This window comes from Marmota flaviventris, chromosome 10 (genome assembly GCF_047511675.1).
Source record: "Marmota flaviventris isolate mMarFla1 chromosome 10, mMarFla1.hap1, whole genome shotgun sequence".
Lineage (NCBI taxonomy): Eukaryota > Metazoa > Chordata > Mammalia > Rodentia > Sciuridae > Marmota > Marmota flaviventris.
In genome coordinates, this window is record NC_092507.1 from 72,712,207 (window position 1) to 72,733,439 (window position 21,233).

At 35.8% G+C, this 21,233-nt stretch overlaps 1 protein-coding gene across 11 annotated transcripts in view; it reads right to left on the reverse strand.

The window, feature by feature from the left end:
* Window positions 1-10,016, reverse strand: part of Odf2l (outer dense fiber of sperm tails 2 like) — a 40,222-nt gene extending 30,206 nt beyond the window's left edge. For 5 of the 11 annotated variants that reach the window (XM_071618004.1, XM_071618001.1, XM_071618002.1 and 2 more), the window contains exons 1-7: window positions 9,881-10,016; window positions 7,581-7,632; window positions 5,873-6,108; window positions 3,865-4,000; window positions 2,941-3,066; window positions 457-519; window positions 274-345 (exon numbers count right to left, since the gene is read on the reverse strand). In XM_071618004.1, the coding sequence (XP_071474105.1) occupies window positions 274-345; window positions 457-519; window positions 2,941-3,066; window positions 3,865-4,000; window positions 5,873-6,051 (576 nt within the window). In that variant the 5' untranslated portion in view covers window positions 6,052-6,108; window positions 7,581-7,632; window positions 9,881-10,016. The other 6 variants (XM_027935186.2, XM_027935185.2, XM_071618000.1 and 3 more) reach the window with 4 other exon arrangements.
* Window positions 10,017-21,233: the final 11,217 nt, after the last annotated feature.

Consider the following 21,233-nt stretch of genomic DNA (forward strand, 5'->3'; position numbering starts at 1 on the left):
TCATGAGTCCCTAATTTGTAGTGATTTATGCCAAGTAACCTTACTGAAACACAATAAAACCCTAACAAACAAACAAACAAACGAAAACTTAAAATGGTGTACTTGATACGTAAATCTTGTAAAGTATATTAAATAATCTAATAATCTGAACTGTCAAAAAGCACTTCTTGCACAATTTCTGAGAATATGGAATCAGGATGGGAAGAAATAAAAAAATGCGACAATATTAAGAAAATATGATGAATTAAGATAAAAAGCTCAAAATTTGCTTACCTTTTCATTCTGAAACAAACAAGAAAGTTCTTGGATATAGGCCTCCTTTTCAAGTACCTTCTTCTTAAGATTCTTCAGCAAAAATAATGTAAGAGTTAGAAATTTCACAATTTACTATTGCTAATTTTATAAAGTCAAGTAGCAAAAAAGCAAAACAAAAATACAAAATGAAAAAAAACTTACAATATTTTCACTTTCATTATCAGTCAGATTCTGTAATAACATGCTTGGTAAATTGTCTCCTGTCTGTAAAGAAAGCATTTTATCATAAATGCTCACAAAGTATAATTCTCGACATAAAAAAGTAGAAAGAATAAGCATAATTCAAAAAATTCATATGAGCAAATACTATGCACTGTGCAGATTTCTAAGTTAGCCATGGGAAAGACTGTCTTAAGTTTTCCAAATAATTTTTGTCCATAATTTATTAATTTACAAAAATTAATCCCCAAAGAATATCTCAGGAAGTATAGGTCAATAACATATAAAAAAAAACCCATACAGAAAAGCAGTTTAACATAATGCTATCTGTAAACAGGAATAAATTACACTTTAAATTCTAGCAATAAGAAATTTCTTAAGAAATGACAATAAATTAGTAATGGAATTGTACGTAGCCATTTAAAATGAGACCAGAGAAAAATATTTAGAGTCCCTAATTTGTAGTGATTTATTCCAAGTAGCCTTACTGAAATACCATAAAAACCTAAAAAACAAATAAAACATATCACTCTTGAGGATAGGGCTCCTGCTTGAGAAAGTGAAAAAGCTATGAATTTCTTTCATCCCAAAACACATCAACATGTATATATACAATGCAAAATTGTGCACACAATTTCAGAGGGTTCGGTGTTTCATGAAATCTGACCTTGGACTCTGTAAGAGGTCCATGGAATTCAACTTTAGATTTCTTTTTATTCAACCTATATTTAATAAATACTGTTGAGAAAATAGTGGTTGTTATGATTTAGATGTGAGGTGCCTAGCAAAAGCTCATGTGTGAGACAATGCAAGTGGATATAGAGGTGAAGTGATTCGGTTTTGAGAGCCTTAACTTAATCAGTGCATTAATCCCCTGATAGGGATTAAGTAGGTGGTAAAAGTAGACAGGTAGGATGACCGGGGAAGCTGGGCCACAGGGGTATGCTTTTGGGGTTTATATTCTGTACGTGGTGAAGGGAAGTCTCTTTCTGCTTCTTGGTGTAATGTCCTGAGCAGCATTCTTCTGCCATGCCTTTCCACCAAGATGTTCTGCCACATCTTAGACCCAGAACAGAAGAGCCAGCCATCTGTGGTCTGAGACATCTTAATCTTTGAGCCCTAAAATAAACTTTTCCTCCTCTAAAATTGTAGTTTTGGTCACAGAAGTGAAAAAGCTAACTAAAACACTGATGATACAGTGTCAAGTGTAAAAATCAGGTTATAAAACAATGAAATAGTAGGTTCTCAGTTATTTAAAACACAAAAATAACACGTACATAGTAAAATAACAAAAAACTACACATATAAAATTTATTATAAAATAGTTTTAGTAGTGACTTTTAAACAAAATAAAGGTACTGTGTCCATCCACAAATTAAAAATATATATATATTAAAAAAAGTAGTACTTTTTACTGAGGAAATTATTAGTATTTCTTTGAGCATCTAAACTTTCTATAATTAAGCATGTAGCTTTTTTAGTTACAAAAACTGTTACCTAATATTAGGTAACAATATTCAATATATTTTACAATTCTGAGAAAATGTCACCACAGTAAAGAACAAAAGAAAGTCAAGAATTATTTGTTCTATTCATAATGGCCAGGAAATAAAAACCACCTCAGTGTCCATCAACCAGTGTGAATGGATAAAGAAAGTCACACATTGTGTGACTATTCAAACATAAAAAAGAATGAAAGCCTATCATTCATAATAGCATTGATGACAAGGGAGACCAGAATGTTAAAATGAAAGAAGTCAGGCACAGAAAGACATATACCACGTGACCTCACTCATTTGTGAAAGGTAAGGGTTGATATTTCATAGTAGTTGAGAGTAGAATGGTGGTTAACAAGACATGGTAGAGAGCAGCCAGGATGTAAGGATGGGGGAAAGTTGATCAATGGGTACTAAGTTACAGTTAGATAGGAGTAATAAGCTCTGGTATGCTACTGCACAGTAGGGTGACTATAGATAACAATATTGAACTGTACAATTCAAAAAGCTAAAAGAAAGGATTTTGAAAGTTTTTACCATAAAGAAATGGCAAATGTTTAAGGAAATGTATAGGTTTAAATGTTACGCAAAGTATAAATATAACAAAACATTACATTGTCCCCCATTAATACATAAAATTTGTTTTATGTATCTATATTTAAAAATTTTTTATTTTAAAAGAAAATTACATAAATATAATGTATATGAGATTAAACTCCAAGAATGTATATTTTATTGTAATCAAATAAATTATAAGATTCTGAATATAGAAAAAATATATTTTCTATATAACATACTATTTTCATGCTTATAAAACATTAAAATAGGAGTTAGTTTAATTATTGCTATTTCAAACAAAAATTCAAAGAATTATTTTCACTTCAAATATATCAATATTTTAGTTTTTAGATAAATAACATTCACGTGAGGAATATCATTACTAAGTGGATGTTTAGTGTTGATGCCTTACTTGTTTGTAGTTGGTCTTTCTAAGAAGATGCTCTAAGGCTAGTTTTACCCGTTTAAACGTATCTAATTCTTTTGTTAATATTTCCCTCTGTTTAGAAATCTTCAAACTGGAGACAGAAAGATTAGCCTGATAAAATATAAGAACCAGACATATTATAAGTACCAGGTATACATTTTAAGATATGGCATTAAAGTAAAATACCCTAAAATATTAAGATTATTATCAAAGAACATTTTTCCTAGTAACAAGATCATTCTAATGCACATAATAATAGTAAAATTTGTTAACAGTAGGTAGGATCTGTTACAAAGTACATTACATTAAAATAAAAAGTAAAGGCTTAAACTCTAGAAGTATTTCAGTACTTATTCTAACAAAACTTATAGCATACACTCTATTTTTCTCCCTAACTCAAACCTCAGCATGTTGAAATTTTAAAATAGTTTTCTATTCCAAATAGCACTATAGAAATACAGATACATTTCATCTCTCTGAAGATTCTGGTTTTAAATTCAGTCTTTTTAGCTTTTTTTTTAAAGGTAATGAGGATTAAATCTAAGGCCTTGCCCATGTTAGGCAAACACTCCAGTGCTGAGCTACATACATCTCAGCTCTATAAACTAACTTTTGAGAAAAAGCTGAATCTCTAGTTCAAGGCAAGGTAAGTTGAATACCAAGATATACAGTTCACAGCCTGGCCTCTTATCTAGCGCATTCCTGAGAGAGAGAGAGAGAGAGGGAGAGATTTTCTTTTTTAAAGAAAAGTACTTAATGACACCGGAATAAAGAACACCGATAAATCCCATTGTGGGTATTAAATACCCACAAATGACCATACCTATTCAAGATATGAGAAATCAGTTAATGCATTGAATACTGCACTAGTTTTTCATTTTGTTAAATGTTCATAAATCAAATACTCACATTTTCAAAACTCATCTCTTCAATGGCATTTTTAAATAATGGCAAAAGTAATTCTATAGAACAGGTTGCCAACTCAGCTTCTTTAAGTGTTGCCCCCAATTCAATCTTTTCATCATTTCGGATGTCCTGGTCCAGGCTAATTACAAATGCATAAATAAAATTTAAGTTAAATCTATCACATTAACTGGTTATATTTTTTATATAAACATAGCATGGACTAAATATTACAGTCCTATAAATTTTTCTACAATATTCAATATTAACTTGTCATTTAAAAACGTGTGCATTTTTCTATATATTTCTATACTTTTTCTACACGATGTATACATAGAAAGATAATTTTTAGAATATTTAGACATGTAAAACACAAAGATGACTAATAGCAGCATTTAACTGTGCTGTTTGATAATTATTCAAAATCCCCTTTCTGGTTTACAAAATAAAAAGTATTAATATCTTTTTTTCTTCTCCAACTTCTTCCTTACTCCAAATTAAGAGACTTGTCTTTCTAGACCTTATTGCCAAATCTTTCCATGAAATTCATTGTCCTTCATAAAACTGTCCTTCATCAATGAATGAAAAAGCTAAACAAATGAAACACAAACTAAAGTTCTGCAGGTCTCCAAAAATCCTCCACATTTGGCTTTAGTATATATATTTATTACCACTTGAAAGTGAAATATTTGATTGTTTTTGTAAGATTTTTTTTTCTTTTGGCCATGCTGAATTCAGGATGCTTCTCACAACCTTCATCAGCCACAAGATAGCCTTGACCTGTTCTTATCTGTACACACTCAAAATTTATAAAATGGGTATACACAACTTTGAAGAATAGCCCAGAGTTAAAGGATACAACACTTTTGGAACTCCTAGAAATAAAGGGTCATAAAGAGGGGTTAAGAGAATTGGTTAAGTACAAAAGTTCCAAAACCATTCTATGAAATTTCGGCGTGTACAGATAAAGACAAATCAAGACTGTCTCCTGGCTACCAAGGATTTCATTTAAAGATGCTCCTAAGAAATGCTATATCACCATTACTCTTTAACAGGAAGGAAAATTTTGAGTCAAAAAGTCTAAAAGTTAGACTTTCAAGAAATGCCAATAAAATTTAAAAAGTGCTTTCATATCACCTGATTCAAATGTATGATATATCAAGATCATTGTACTGTCACGTGCACCTAATTAAAACAAATTAAAAATTTTTTTTTAAAAATAAAAAAAAAAAGAAACTTTGAGAAACTATTTCACTTACATTTTACTTTTATGTAACAGAATTTATTTGGATAAAAAAATCTGTGTAACCACGTTTAAGGGAGTTTTTTCAACATTTATATATAAAATTCCAGGTGATAGGAAAGCACTTTTTAAATTTTATTGATAACATTTTCTTTTCTTCACAGAACATAATATAGTGACTTGTTAAAAACTTATGGCAGCTTACAGGCTATGTCACAAGGTAGATTTTCTTCTTAAGGTTTCAAGGGCCTAAGAAAATCATGGCTATAAAAGATATCTGTCCCTTATTAAAATGACAGAAAGTCAAGAATTATTATATATATAACAAAACAATGTTATTTTCAAACAAATTAAATTAGAAACTCAACTATCCTATCCATAATGAGAATAATGGTTATTTTAAGACTGCTGTTTTGGGGAATAATGATTCCTATAAATAACAAGTGCATTTCCCATTCTAAATCAGTAAAATATGATAAATATTTGTTACGGAGCTATATATTAAATGATAATGAATCAGTACTTATGAACTACATTTCCAGTCCCATCCTATTTACATTTATATTTTCATTTGCTTTAGTTAAGATTTACTTTACAAATTTCTAATAGGTTAGATTTTCATTTTTAATTGTGTTGTAATTTTAAAAAGCATAGCTAAGTCCTGCTTAATGAATACATCTATATTCAGATTAAATATATTTTAAACAATGAATAATAAATTTGAAGATAAATATTTTTGAAATAATATTGCATTTGGCTTAAATGATTTACATTGTGGACAAAAGATGAAACCCTGAAATCAGAATATTAGAGTTCCTCTCATAATGATGAGAATACCAGCTGAGACGACTTTCACTAGTATGTCGTGATAAATGTTCTTTCTCTGATGGACTTCTAAGATGGGAAAAGAATTCTTCTGAATGACTTCCATCATTTCTAGGCTTCTCCATAAATTCAGTAAGCAGATTTATAGATGGCTTCAATAACAACTTCACATAAGCTGAAAGCTAGGAAACATTTTAGTTATTGAACTTATTATTTAGTAGAGACTTTGTTATTACCCTATAAGATAAAGATCCTAATGATATACCAAAGAACATTTCTAAAGACAAATATCAAATAATATCAAATAACTGCTACTCGTGGTTAAATCAGTCCAAAATTGCATAGCACAATTACTCATCTGTTGCCAATTTTCACAGACTGTTTTCAAAAGGCCTTCTATTTTCTACATAATTTTAAGAGTGTAGAAATCTTTATTAGTCTATTATTTGAAGTATTACAATAACACTTTCATCTAACAGAACTAGAAAACGGATATACAAACTGGATTAATTATCATCTTCAGTTCCATTAGGCCCATCTAATGAGAAACTTGTTATGTCTAGAACTGTGAAAATCCGAAAGTATTTCCGATACTAGTTGAGAAACAAACAAGCAAGAAAAAAGAGACAGGATATTCTTTTGACAATAGACCTTTCAAAACTTAATTTATTTATTCTTATTCTCAGATTAATCTAGGATAGTTTTTGGTAATAATGAATACATAGATGTCAGTAGTTCCAAACTTCACTAAGTTATCTAATTGTTTTCATTCAAAGTTGGAAGTATCATTTAAAAAATTTAAATGTTGGGCTGGGGATGTGGCTCAAGCTGTAGGGCGCTCGCCTGGCATGCGCAGGGTGCTGGGTTAGATCTTCAGCACCACATAAAAATAAAATAAAGATGTTGTGTCCACCAAAAAAAAAATAAAATAAAAATAAAAAAATAAATAATACAGAAAGTTGAAATTGACAGAAAGAATGGCTGATCTGTAAATACAAAGCCCAAGTTCTCTGCTCCTTCCCAAAGTATTGCCCTGATTCCTCTAACCCATCAAGATCCCTAAACAACTAATAATATTTTCAAAGTCACATAGTTTAGAATTTAATTGCTCCATAAGTGCTCATGTTTTTAAACTTTCTACTAACTCTCTGAGGGTAAATATCATACCCATCACCCTCTGCTCTGAAAAATTACCTAACACTGTAGGCAGCATAGGTTTAGGTCCTCAAATACAAGTTAGGGTAACCAGATCATAGGACACTTTTGAAATGAAAACAGCTGACAAGAGCTAAATTACTCAAAAGAAGATGGAACCAAAGATGTTCAGAACATTGTCTAATCACAAATAAAGTCAGCATCCTATACCAGATAATCATTAAGCATTTTTCTTTCCTTCAAAGCAATTATAATTGCTGCCATTTACAGCACAGTGCCTGACCTTATAAACATAATCTCTCAAAAAGCCTCATAAAGTTGCTATTAACATCCAAAGTCTACAAATTAAAAAAAAAAAAAAAATCAGTCTTAGAATGGTTAGCTTGCTCCCCAAGACTACTAGCAAGAAATTGCTAGAATTCTGTTTTGAACGAAAAGCCTCAAAATGCTAACATATGAGTAAACATAAAAATCAACACAGCAAAAAATACAAACTTGCCTTAATTCCGTCAGATTTTAATTCAATTTGTATCCAAAAGATGAAAAGTGTTCTGTACAGGGAAATAAGGGATAAGAATGAGCTACTTGAAGGTACACACTACAAATCTAAAGAGCGAGCAGCAGTAACTAGACTACTAAAATCCAGTGTGCTAGAAGTTGTGAAACGGATTCATGGTGTACCACAAAAAGCCAAAGGACAGTGAATGTCAACTGGCAGGAATCTGGGAGACTTTCCAAAGGAGATGCAACCTCAGCTGAGTCTGACAAAACAAGTGTGAGTTGACCAAACAGGAGCAGAAAAGGCATTCTGGGTGGGGGGTCCAACACTGGAAAGAGCAAGAAAATACCACAAGTTCTCATTCTTTTGTGGAAACTAAAAAGTCAATCTCAGAAAAATGAAATGCTATAGTAGTCGCTAGAGACTAGGGAGGATAAGGAGGAATGGGCACAGAAAATTTAGATAAGAGACACCAAAACACAGGAAGAACTGGTTGTTTTCTTATAGCACAGTAGGATAACTGTTATTTATAATGATTTATGATATATTTAATAGTAAGAATATAAAAGTTGTAACATATAGAAATGGTTGATGTTTGAGGAAATCAAAGTGCTTATTACCCAAATTTGGTCATTACACACTGTATACATATATCAGATTATAGTACTATATCCCACAAAAATGTACCGATATAATGTCTGTTATGGTTTGCATGTGAGGTATCTCCCAAAAGCTCATGTGTGAGGTAATGCAAGGTTTAAAGGAGAAATGATTGGGTTATGAAAGCCTTAACCCAATCAGTGAATTAATAACCTGATAGGATTAACTCAGTGGTAGTTAAAAGCAGGAGGGTTGTGGCTGGAGGTAAGACATTGGGGGCATGGTTTTGTGGCACATATTTGTATTTGGCCAGTGGAGCATCTCTGAATATCTGCATCTCTCTCTCTCTCTTTCTCTCCTTCTCTCTCTCTCTCTCCCTCTGCTTTCTGATCATCATGGGAGCTGCTTTCCTCCACCACACTCTTCTGCTGGAGCCTCAAGGAATGGAGCCTGCTGTCTGTGGATTGAGACCTCTGAAACTGTGAGCCCCTAAATAAACTTCCTCCTCTGAAATTGTTCTGGTCAGGTCTTTTAGTCACAGCAGCAGAAAAGCTAAAACAATGTCTAATAAAAATAGTAATAAAAAGAGCTAGAAACACGAGGGACCATGGCTTGTAAGAGGGAAAGGGAGAAGACACGAGGCTGGATACACTAAATGGGGTGACTGCTAGCCAAGCTCAAGAGCTCAGATTTTTTTTTCTTTTCCTTAAAAGGTAACAGACTATGGGCTGGGATTGTGGCTCAGCAGCAGAGCACTTGCCTGGCACATATGAGGCACTGGCTTCTATCCTCAGCACCACATAAAAATAAATAAATAAAATAAAGGTATTGTGTCCATTTACAACTTTAAAAAAAAAGGTAACACACCATTAAATATATTTAAGACACTTGTAACATTATGCATCAGATGAGAGATAAACTGCTTTGAAATGGCCTCTCCCCAACATTCAGTCAGAGTCTGATAACTGTTATTTTCAGTAAATAACAGGCATCATTCACAAGTCACCTAAATTCAGAGCTACCCATGGAAGACCACGTTTACTTTAATTATAGGCACCCCAAAAATGATCATTATTGGCCCCACTTTACAGATAAGGAAAACTGAAGTCAAGAAGGTTCAGTGACCCGCCCAAGATCACTAGGCGGTTAAATGGTAGAGCTGGAACTGAATGCAAGTCAGCCTCTAGCACTTGCCATAAGCGAAAAACCCACCAAGGGATGGGACCTAGAGGATCCTGAAGAAGTAATTATTTCCTGAGGCTACCAGAAATATGTCTTACTTTTGGAGCTTCAGAGCTTTCCACGATCTCGCATAAAATTTGAAGGGCACTTAAAATACAGCCAAATGATTTCTGAAACAAACAGGGCTATTCCCGGGGACCCATTCTGCACCAGCCCGCCTCGCACTAAGATCTGCTACCCTTTCTAGGAGTAAAGTCTCGCCGCCCTTTCCCTGAGGAAAGTGGAGGGTAAATGCAAAAGCAGATTAAAATCCAGCCAGGGTGAGGGCGAGGATTTTCTCTTACAGGATCCCACTCGGCCCCTCAGACAGTCAGGAGTCCAGTCAAGTTTCCCACACAAACCCCCAGGGCGCGCCTCAGCCGCCGCTGCTGCGTTAGCACGTCGCGGTGACGTCATCCCGCCGCCGCGGTGAGAGGGTCCGTGGGGGCTGACGCAAGTGTAAAGATCGGCCTACGTACCTATGCTCCTCAGCTCCGGATCAGCGAGGAGGGAGCAGGAGGCAGGGAATAGTGGAGTGGCTGGAAGGCTAAGGAGGGGGGTGAATTCCTAAAACTGCTTACGGCGGAAGAGTGCCGCCGGGTGCTAAGGCACCAATGCCACGCTAGTAACCGGCAAGCGGCTTCTTTGGCAACGGCTGCACCGCCCCTTCCGTCGGGACCGCAGCCGATTGGCCCGAGTTCGCGAGCGCCTTGCCCGCTGCTATGGCGGGAATGAGGGGGCGGGGCCGGGGATGTGCTTTGTTCTGCCTTTGTTTCTCGGGGGAGCTTTTTATAACAAAAGCTTTTGTTTTCTGGAAAGGACAGGACTTGTGTTTAATCACCGAAAATCTTAACAGCTCATCTGGGAAAGGAAATAAAGCCAATTTCGAACTTTCAGACACTACGATGGAAGTGCCCAGCTTTTGCTTAAAAGCGGAGCTTTCAAAAAGCTAAGGCAACTGCTTTTAAAAGAAACCTCGTCTAAAATATATGGTATTGTTTGGCCAAAAACCTTACCTGGGCCTAAGGTTTTTCTCTGTTAAATGAAGGAGCTGCATTGTGTTCTTCAAAATGCCTTCCAGCTCTCTTTTTTTTTTTTAACCAGCGCAATAGCCAGTTGGTATGATTTATAAACTCCTGAACAAACTGAACAAGGTTTTATTGAGAATAAAAATTTCACTCAGTGCCTCTATTTCATGTTCCAGTTATGAGATTTAGGCCTACATATTCATAAATAGAGCAACTATCAATTGAACCATTTAACCATTCTAATTATTGATTTTACTAAATAGTTCCTTTTGATGATACCAACAATGCCTTCTTTTCCCCCAGCATTGTGATTGTCCAGCAAAAAGATCATGAGAGTTAAAATTTAATAATGTGTAATTTTTATATGTTTGCAAATGCTGAAAAGTTTCTGGGGATTGTGGTTTAAACATCTACTCTTAGCAATAATGTACTGTGACCTCTGGCAAACCAACTAATTTCTCTGGGCCAATTTTTTCAGTAAAAGAGGGGAGGGGTCCAATGGACTTGGGATAAAGAACAATTCTACTTGGTTTTTCAGTGCTAACCTAGGATTCTAGCTAACCTTGCTAACTTGAAAAAAAATGTAAACAAACTCCACTTGTGAAAAATGCTTAATTAAATGGCATTGATTTTAGATGTAACTAACTTTAAAAGACATCTGTGAGGAAATAGTCACAAAATCTAAAGTTAGACTTCCTAATAAATAAGTTCCATTGAGGGTCAAATTGACTGCTTTAGCTGATTGTCCAAGCCAAATAAATGTGGCATCGTTGGTCATCTAAATTTGTTCTTAAAAATCTGATTGGATAGTGAATTTGGGGGGAATGATTTCTTACTGTTATTAAATGGGAAAAAAAAGTAACCCATTCTAGCCCATTTCAAACACCCTTGACCATCTGTCAAAAAACGGTAAGGAAAAATATGGAAACGTTGGGCCAGCATACTTTTCTATGTAGGGTCAAATAGGAAATATTATAGGTTTTGAAGATTATATAGTCCTTGTCATATATGTAACACTACATTATTGCACAAAAAAGTCATACAGGATACATATGAGTTTAGTTGTGTTCCAACAAAATTTTAATTCCAAAAATAGTGGGCTACATTTGGCCCACAGGATATAGTGTATCAACTCCTGATATAAAGCATGTAAAACATCAGGTATTCAATAAACATTGAACCCATTAGTCATGTTTGAGTGTAGTATGCAACAGTATATCCTATTGGATGGAAATTGTGATTTCCCTCCTAATGGTTAATTGTTTTATCAGGTTTTTCACTGCTGTGACTGAAGACCTGACCAGATCAACTATATAGGAGGAAAAATTTATTTGGGGGCTCAGGTTTTCTAAGGTCTCAATTCAGACAGTCAGCTCCATTCCTCCTGGCTGGAGGTGAAGCAGGATGTCATGGCAGAAGACAGTGGTGGAGGGAAGCATCTCAAATGATGATCAAAAAGTAGAGAGAGACTCCACTCAGCAGACACAAAATATTCACCCCAAAGGCATACCCCCAGTGACCCACCTCTTCCAACTACACCCTGCCAGCCTTCAGAAACCACTCAGTGAATTCAGTTAGGGGATTAATTCACAGGTTAAGGCTCATAACCCAATCATTTCTTCTCTAAACCTTCTTTCGTTATCTCACACATGAGTGTTCGAGGGACACCTCACATCCAAACTATGACAAGCAACAAATATGTAAAAATAACAAATTTTTTAAGATATTTGGTGGATTCAAATAATACTTAAGCAAAATAAAAAATCAATTTAAATATGGTTTGGTAATGTGATAAATTTTCAAAAGATGGCTTCTGAACAACTCCAGTCATTCCTGTATATACATTTCCCCTTGCTTTGTAATTGCCAGTAGAATATGGTAAAAAGTGATATTGGACCAATTATAGATGTAGGCATTAAGAGGCCTAGCAGGTTCTACTTTCTTCTCTTTGAAACCAGTTACTATGTAAGAAATCCAGTTAATATGGAGCAAAACCAATCAGATTCCACCCGTTAACAGATACCCACCAGAATGACCAGGTTTGTGAATCATACATTTTCAGGGCACAGCCATATCCCTACCTGAATGAAGCAATATGAATGACCTTGGCCAACACCATAGTCTAAAGGGAAGCAAGGTGATAAAACTTTCATTTTGAGAAGATAACCTAATACATCCCAGACCACTTAACCCTAGTAAATGCATTGAGCAGTGCCCTGGATTTTCATAAAGTTTATTTCTCATTATCTGAATTGCATATACTCTTTCCAAAATGTTTTTGGTTTTCTGTTGTTGTTAACAAACTTAATAATTTTAAAACAACAACCATTTTATTGTTCACGATTCTGTGTTTTCAAAATCCAAGCAGGGCTCAACTAGATTTTTTCCCTCTTAGTACTGATAACTGGGTCTCATCATCAAATTGCAACCAGATTGCAGCTGAGGCTGAAATATCAATGATGACTTTACTCATGTCTGATGGCTTGGTGGGATCAATCAGGAGTCAAGGACCACTCCCATCCTATCCATGTGAGTCTACATATGGCCAGCATGAGTTGCTTTTCATGGCAGCTGCATCCCAAAAGTGAATACCCCAAGCAGATGAAAAAGAAGCTGCAGATCTACTGATGATACAGAAGATTGCATATTTTGGTAGCTTGTTACTTTTTATTGCTGAGTATGAATATAATCTGTTTATCCTTCCTTTATCCTGTTGATAACACATTAGGTTTTTAGGTTGCTTGCACTTTTGTGTGTGTGTATGTGTGTATGTGTGCACGCACGCACGTGCGTGTGCATGCACTTTGTTTTGATTTTTTTAATGAATTTTTTCTTATCTTTTTTCCCTCTACTAGGGATTGGACCTAGGGGTGCCATGCCACTAAGCTACATCCCTAGCCTTTATTTTTTTGAGACAGGGACTTGCTAAGTTGCTGAGGGCCTAAGACTAATCTCAAACTTGTGATCTTCCTGCCCAACCTCCTGAATAACTGGCATTACAGGTGTGAGCCACTATACCTGACTGCATTTTTTACTTATTGTAAATAGGGCTACTATTCATAATGACATTCTTAGAAAATCATTTTATGAAGATAATAGTTTCTATTTTCTTATCTAGGAATGCAATTGCTCATCATAAAGTTAAATATATTTAACTTTATAAGAAAATACAATATCTATCTTCAAAGTTCTTGTACTGGTATTGTACACAAAGTATTTTCACACCATGTGTGTCTTCATACATGTACTTAGGGTAATGATGTCTATCTCATTCCACCATCATTCCTACCCCCTTACTCCCTCCTTCCCCCTCCCTCCCCTTTGCCCTATCAAAAGTTCCTCCATTCCTCCCATGCTCCCCCCATCATCATTATGAGTCAGCATCCTCATCTCAAAGGAATCATTTGGCCTTTGGTTTTGGGGGATTGGCCAACTTCACTTAGCATTATATTCTCCAACTCCATCCATTTACTTGCAAATGCCATGATTTTATTCTCTTTTAATGCTGAGTAATGTTCCGTTGTGTGTATATACCAAAGATTCCCTATCCATTCATTTACTGAAGGGCATTATCAGTTTTTAAGAGTCTCTGCTGAAAATAACCAGTAACCAACTAGAGATGCCCTAAGGAATACATGCTTTGATTGCCACACAGGAAGAAGTTTGGAGTTAGGCATGCCTGAGGTGGCTCAGCAGTCACCTGGGACATAGGCTCTTCCTACCTTTGAGTTCTCCCATCCTTCACTGTTTGCTTACTCTGTTATGAGAGTCTGCAATGCCCCACACAAAAGCTCATGTGTTGAAAGCATGGTTTCCAGGGCAGCAAAGGCAGGGCTTGTAGGAAATGATTGGATCATGAGGGCTATAACCTCATCAATTATTAATCCATTAATAATTTGAATGGACAACTGGGAGCTAAGTGTAGGCAGGGTAGAGTGTGGCTGAAGAAGGTAGATCACTGGAGGGGTGGACTTGGGGATTATATCTATCCCTGGCCTCTTCCTCCTTTTCTGTCTGCTTCCCAGCTGTTTTGGACTGAGCAACTTTTCTCCTTCTTCTGCCATGATGTTTCTGCAATGGACTTGTCCAACCAAAAACTGATACTTTTTGAACTGTGACTCAGAATAAATCTTTCCTCATCAAGTTGTTCTTGTCAGGTATTTTTGATCACAGTGACAAACAGGTGACTAATACCCTCCTTACCTTTTCCCTGACAGCCACAAAACCTCTTGGCTTCTTGCACCATTATAGGAAAGAAGGGTGGGGGTTTTCTGGACTTTTCTTTTCAGGTACAAAATACTTTTCTATAAATGATCCCAACACCACCACCTCCTCATACCCAATGCTAGTGTGCTACTTCTTAGGTCCTGTTGTCTGAAGTCAGGTCATACATGCATGGCCCAACATCAGATATTTTCACCTTTGTTGTGGAAGACAGGTTCTTCCAGCAAATAAGAAAGAAGGGAATGTCTGCTGGGTAGGCAACACCCAGTGCCTATTTAGGTGTCATATACACTGAAGAAAGGCCATAAATTAAAATGGATCAGTATTTATTAAACTCTTCATCTGACCTAAATATAGTTTAGGTCACTATGTGTACTGCTTAATTAGTATACCAAATTTACAAGTATAGACACTGAGGCACAGAGATTTTAATCACTTATCTAAGGCCATTCATCAGGTAAGAGGCAGAGTTGGGATTTCAAACCAGGTAATCCATTTTCAAATCCGATCACTTAACCATTGAACCATTGCTTCTATACAGTTACTGCAATACAGGATTAGTAGGTGAATGCCAATAGAAGCTTGTGTAATTGGAAACAGACATAGTAAAAATTTTTAATATATTCTTAGGCTCTGGAATTTTAATATTTTGACTTCAGTCCCCTCTCTGGTAAAAACAATGTGTGACTCATTGCTATAATCTGTAATACTAACTCATCCAAGAGGAGCTAAGGCATGAATGTTATAGAATGACATTTAGGATAAATTATGACACTAAAATTTTTATTTTATTCTTAACTGAAAAAGACAAAATGGTCCTTGTAATTTTACTTTTGTGTTAGTTGCCCATGACTGTTGCTTTTGAAACACTCAATATTTTTATAATATGAATTTTGGATTTTGGCTAAAATGTTTCACCTACTATGCCTTTTTTGGTTTTTAAATATTGTAATTTTAATAACCACCAATAGCATTAAAGAATTCATTTATTTTGATTTTTTCCTAGTTATATAACTTAAGAATCCCTACTCAAAAAACACCCTGTTATTTTCTAATAGGGAAAAAATTAAAACAGCTATGTCATAAAAGAAATGTGCTAATAGTTTTCTTTCTTTTTTTTCATAAGTTGTTCTCTGTCCCTTTTGGGAAATAGAAAAAGAGAAGAAAGTACTCATATGGTATACACAAAAAGAATTCCTGAATAATAAGAGAAAGAAGATCAGAAACATTCTCTCTAAGCAGGACCTTAACTGGAATTTGCAAGCAACCTGAAGCCCAAATTCCTGAAATAATCACAGTGGAAGGTTACTCAAGAAAACTAGGACCAAAGTGGGGTGTTTGAACTCTGTAGGATATGGGAAGAACTCTGGGACCTTGCCTATGCCCAGCTAACTAAAGGGAAAACAGCAAATTTAGAGACTCAAACTTACATATCACAAAACGAATAGTAGAGGAATGATTCAATTGTGAACTCAGAGGAAGAGAGAGGATCTGGAGGGCTTTGAAGAACCCAGAGGGACTAAGCCAGTTTTAGAAGACTGGCTTCTAAAACTCTTGTTCAAGAGTTCTTCTTGGAGAGAACACTTAACAAATGTCTGTGGTAGGGTAGTCCCTCTACTCCCCCTCCTGTCTGGTTTTTGATTAATGTCCAGGATTCAGATGATAGTAGCACTGACCCTCTCTGGGGCCAGGTAGAGATTTTGTGTTGTTTAGTTATTTGGTTTTGCTATTCAAAGTAAGGAAAAGGGAGAAAGGGCAATAAATAGAGATCCCTCAAGACAGAGGCCAAGGCAAATTGGAATCCAAAGGAGTTCATATTGATAGAGAATTATTTTTTAAATGTTGATCTTTTCAGTAACTGTTAAATGTTATTTTTTTCTGTGACATAGATACCTCTTTAGTCTCTACTATGAACTCCTCAATAAAGTCTGAATTGCTCATAAAAACATGCATATGTTTCTTTGGAAAACACAAAACACTACACTTCTGGCAATGTAGTGAAGCAGAGAAGCAACAGGTATGGATGTAGGAAGCAACAGTTTTGAGAAGTCAAATTTCCAGGTAGTTGCAGAAATCTAGGAGGTGGCTTGGTCTTGCAAAAAGCCATAGAATCAACATCTATAACAGCTAATTATAACTGTGTCTCTGAGAAGCAGGAAGCCCCAGCTTTCCCCATGAGCTGCAAGTCCCATGTGATATCTGTGTTAGAGTCACCTGCAGGCCACAGCATCCTCCAGGACCAGGGACCTTCCCACCTCCTCCCTCACTTTGCTCTTCCAGTGCTCACTGCACTCCAGCACCAGCCAGCCTCAGGATTCCCTGCCAACCCTCTCTCTGCCTGCCTAGTTTTCTCTCAAAGTTGCAAGATTCCTTTCCTCACTCCTTATTGTATCTATGAGGCCTTCCTGGACCACCTGCTACAAAATAGCAAAGCCCAGCCTCCACCAGTTCATTGATCCCTCAACTTGATTTATTCTCCACAACACTTTCCATAGATATTATATTTGTTGGTTGTCCCCCTTCTCTAGAATGTAATTTCCATCAGGACAGGGCCATAGCACTAGTTGGTTTTGCTCACTCATACAGTGCTTAGAACAGTATCTGGCATCTGAGAGGAGCACAGTTTTGTTTTTAACAGCTTTCTTGTGATATTATTGACAACTTACTGTTTTTAAGTAAGTGAATAAATGAATGAATGAATGAATGAAAAGAGAGAGAAGTAAAAGTAAAGGGAGTCCCCTGACTAAGGCACATCACTACATCACTAAGAATTACTTAAGTGAGGCTACATGTTGGAGATTGTGGAGGAAGTATAAGAGGTAAATAAAAGACAAATGTGCCCATTACAACAATCTTATCTTGGCTCACATTGAGGGAATGAGGCAAGAAGATAGACCTCCCATAAGCAAACAAGATAAGGTCCTTGGAGAAGAGAAAGAGGGAATGAGACCATACCATCCTAGAAGGAGACATGGGGCCTGGCAAATACACTGTCACTGCCCCTGACAGCTTCAACCACAACAGCTCTTCCTTAGCTACCCTAATCCTATCCCTACGATGGCCAACCACCAGATATACCCTTACCTGAAGCACTTCCTCTCCCAAACAGACATGACAAACCACAAGTTTGGACCTGTCCTCTTAATTATGCAAGTATGGGGGTTAAATTTATGTACTTCCAATTGGCTTATTAAGCTGGGAGCTTGAAGAGCTTGATTGGTCCATGCTGGCATCCTACACCTCATCAATCACCTATGCTGGGACATCAGATATGCCTTTAAAAGCCCCTAGACAAATGCAGAACCTACTAGAAGAAAATGTAGGCCCAACACTCCAACATGTTACCTTAGGAGCTGACTTCCTCAATGAGACTCCTAAAGCGCAAGAAGTAAAATAAAAATCCAATAAATGGGATGACATCAAACTAAAAAATTTCTTCACAGTGAAGAAAACAATCCAGAGCATAAAGAGAGAGCCTACAGAATGGGAGAAAATCTTTGCCACCCTCAGATAAGGTGTTAATTTCCAGGGTATACAAAGAACTCAAAAAGCTTAACACCAAAAACAAAACAAAAATAAAATCCAAACAAATAACCCAATCAATAAATGGGCAAAGGAACTAAACAGATACTTCTCAAAAGAATAAATACAAATGGTCAACAAGTATATGAAAAAATGTTCAACATCTCTAGCAATCAGAGAAATGGAAATTAAAATTGCACTGAGATTTTACCTCACTCCAACCAGAATGGCAGTTATCAAGAATAAATGTTATCAACAATAAATGTTGGTGAGGATGTGGGGAAAACTGTATACTTATACATTGTTGGTGGGACTGCAAATTAGTGCAAACACTCTGGAAAGCAGTATGAGAGTCCTCAAAAAACCAGGAATGGAATCACCATTTGACCCAGTTATCCCACTCCTCAGTATATATCCAAAGGATTTAAAAAATCAGCATACTACAATGACACAGCCACATCAATATTTTTGGCAGCTCAATTCACATTAGCTAAGCTATAGAATCAACCTAGATGCCCATCAACAGATGAATGGATAAAGAATTGTGGTATATAAACACAATGGAATATACTCAGCCATAAAGAAGAATGACTTTATGGCATTCACTGGCAAATGGAGGAATGTGGAGACTACCATGCTAAATGAAATAAGCCAATCCCCCAAAATCAAAGATAAAATGTTCTCTCTGATATGTGGATACTAACCAGAACAAGGGGTGAGGAGGGGAAATGTAGATGTTTACTGGATTAAACAAAGAGAAATGAAGGGAAAAGAGTAGGAATAGGAATAGGAAAGCCAATGGAATGAATCTGATGTCATTTTCCTGTGTACATATATGAATACACCACAGTAAATCTCAACATTGTGTACATCCATAAGACTTGGATCCTAGGGGCTGAGATTGTGGCTCAGCGGTGGAGCGCTGTCCCGGGTTCGATCCTCAGCACCACATAAAAATAAAGGCATTGTGTTGTGTCCATCTACACCTAAAAAATAAATATTTTTAAAAACAGACTAGGATCCTAATTAGAATAAGATACATCCAATGCTTGTATAAATATATCAAAATACATTCTACTGCATGTATAACTAAAATGAACAAATAAAAATGAAAACAACAACAACAACAAGACAACAGCTACCCATTGGCACACCTCTCTTGGGACCCATCCCTCTTTGGGAGCTCTGTTTTCTTTCTATTACTCTAATAAATTCTGTTACTTTGCTCTCACTCTTATGAGTATGGATTTCATTCTTCAAATTTTCGAGACAAAGAACCCACCCATCTATGTTCAGTATTACAACATTATGTTTAATAAGAAAGTAAGTGGATTCAAGTTGAGGCAGGACTTTAGTGATAGAGGACTGTTTTAATATTAAAGAATTTTAAGAATCTAAAAACCTACATATCTGTGTTTAGTTTTTTTTTAACATGGTACTTTGTATTTCTTTACAAAGAATAAATAATAGTGTCACCATAAATATGGATAATTAATGCAATGTTTTTATCTTGAGAAAACATTTTCTTCAGAAGTACTTTCCCATAGAAGATAAAAATCTGTTTAAAGACTGCATAAACTTCCTTCTTTGAGTATAGGGTTGTAATTAGGACAATTGGCTCTGCAGATTCCCTGGAGACTCTTCTGATACAAAGACTACTCCAAGTGTTGCCCAAGGACCTTAGCCACATTAGTGTGTTTCCAATATATAGTGTATTGGCTGCACAAGTTGAGTGTATGTTATTGATGTTTATCATAATAAGTCATTGATTCTTATGGTTGATCCTCTTCTGATTAAAGATATTATTGATTGAACTGAAATTAACAATTCCTCTTAATTCATCTTTAGGCTATAGTCATAAAATAAAATGAGGTTTCATCAACCATAAATTAACATACATTTATATTGGAAATTTATGGAAACAGTAAATATGCAGAGTATTGATCTTGCCTTGATTGACAGAGTCAGAATCTGCATTTGAACTGGTGATGATTCTTAAATATAATAACATTTGAAAATCATCACTCCAAACTGTGTTTGCTGTACTTTATAAGGGAGTTTCATGTGCGTGGGTTCCGTTTGCTGAGGATTTTGTCTGGAGATTCATAGCCTCAGATTCCTGCACCCCAAGAACAGAAGAGGGAGCCCTAATCTCCCAGCTGCCAGATCTTTCAACTGGTTGATTTCCTGTTCATGGGATTGGCTGGGTGAAATGAAGTATTAAGAACAGTAGAGGACAGAAAACAAAAAGTACCTGCTACTCCCTCTTGGTGGGGTTGGGGGCAGCAGAAGAGGTAGTAAAGCCCTGGGGTCTTGGAGAGGTACAGAGACCAGAGTCAGAGCAGAAAGAAAACAGAAATGAGACTGGGAAATACAGTCAAGATCTGGTGCTGTTTCTGTGTACTTGCTCTTGGAGTCTCCTTATTTTTCATCTTTTTAAAATTTCCCCTACATTTATGTTTTCTCTTTTTCTCTTCTCTGAAAAATAATGATGGTTGTAGTGATAATATTCTACATTCATATGATGTTCTATTCTATGGATGTAAGTATTTATAGGAGGCAAGTTAATTTTCTGCCTGCTTTGCAAATGAGGAATATTTCATGCACTTTCTCCCCCTTTTTTATTGGGTTGACATATAATATCAGTTCTCATGTGCCATTCATTTTGGCAGATTTAGGTGTGTGGGTGCACAAATTAATCTACCAAGTTTCTGCAATAATAAATTAGGTGAGGAATGCAGGGGAAAATAATACCATTAAGTACATTAAGCTCCTTATTTTAGAGATGACGAAACCAAGCCTCAAGAGTTTAAGTGATGGGATCAGGGTCCTGCAGAAAATGAGTACAAGAAATATGTTCTGCTCTGAACACTACACGGTATTCTCTAGTGCTATGCACAGAATGAATTTTAAAGAATCCATGAGTTAGACCTTAGTCTCATATCCAAGATGGACCTCATTTAAATGGTCCTCAAAAAAGATAACTACCTTTGCTTTTCTTTAAAATAATTTCCTGTGACTTCTGAGATAAAATACACAGATGTGCTTTGAAAACTGA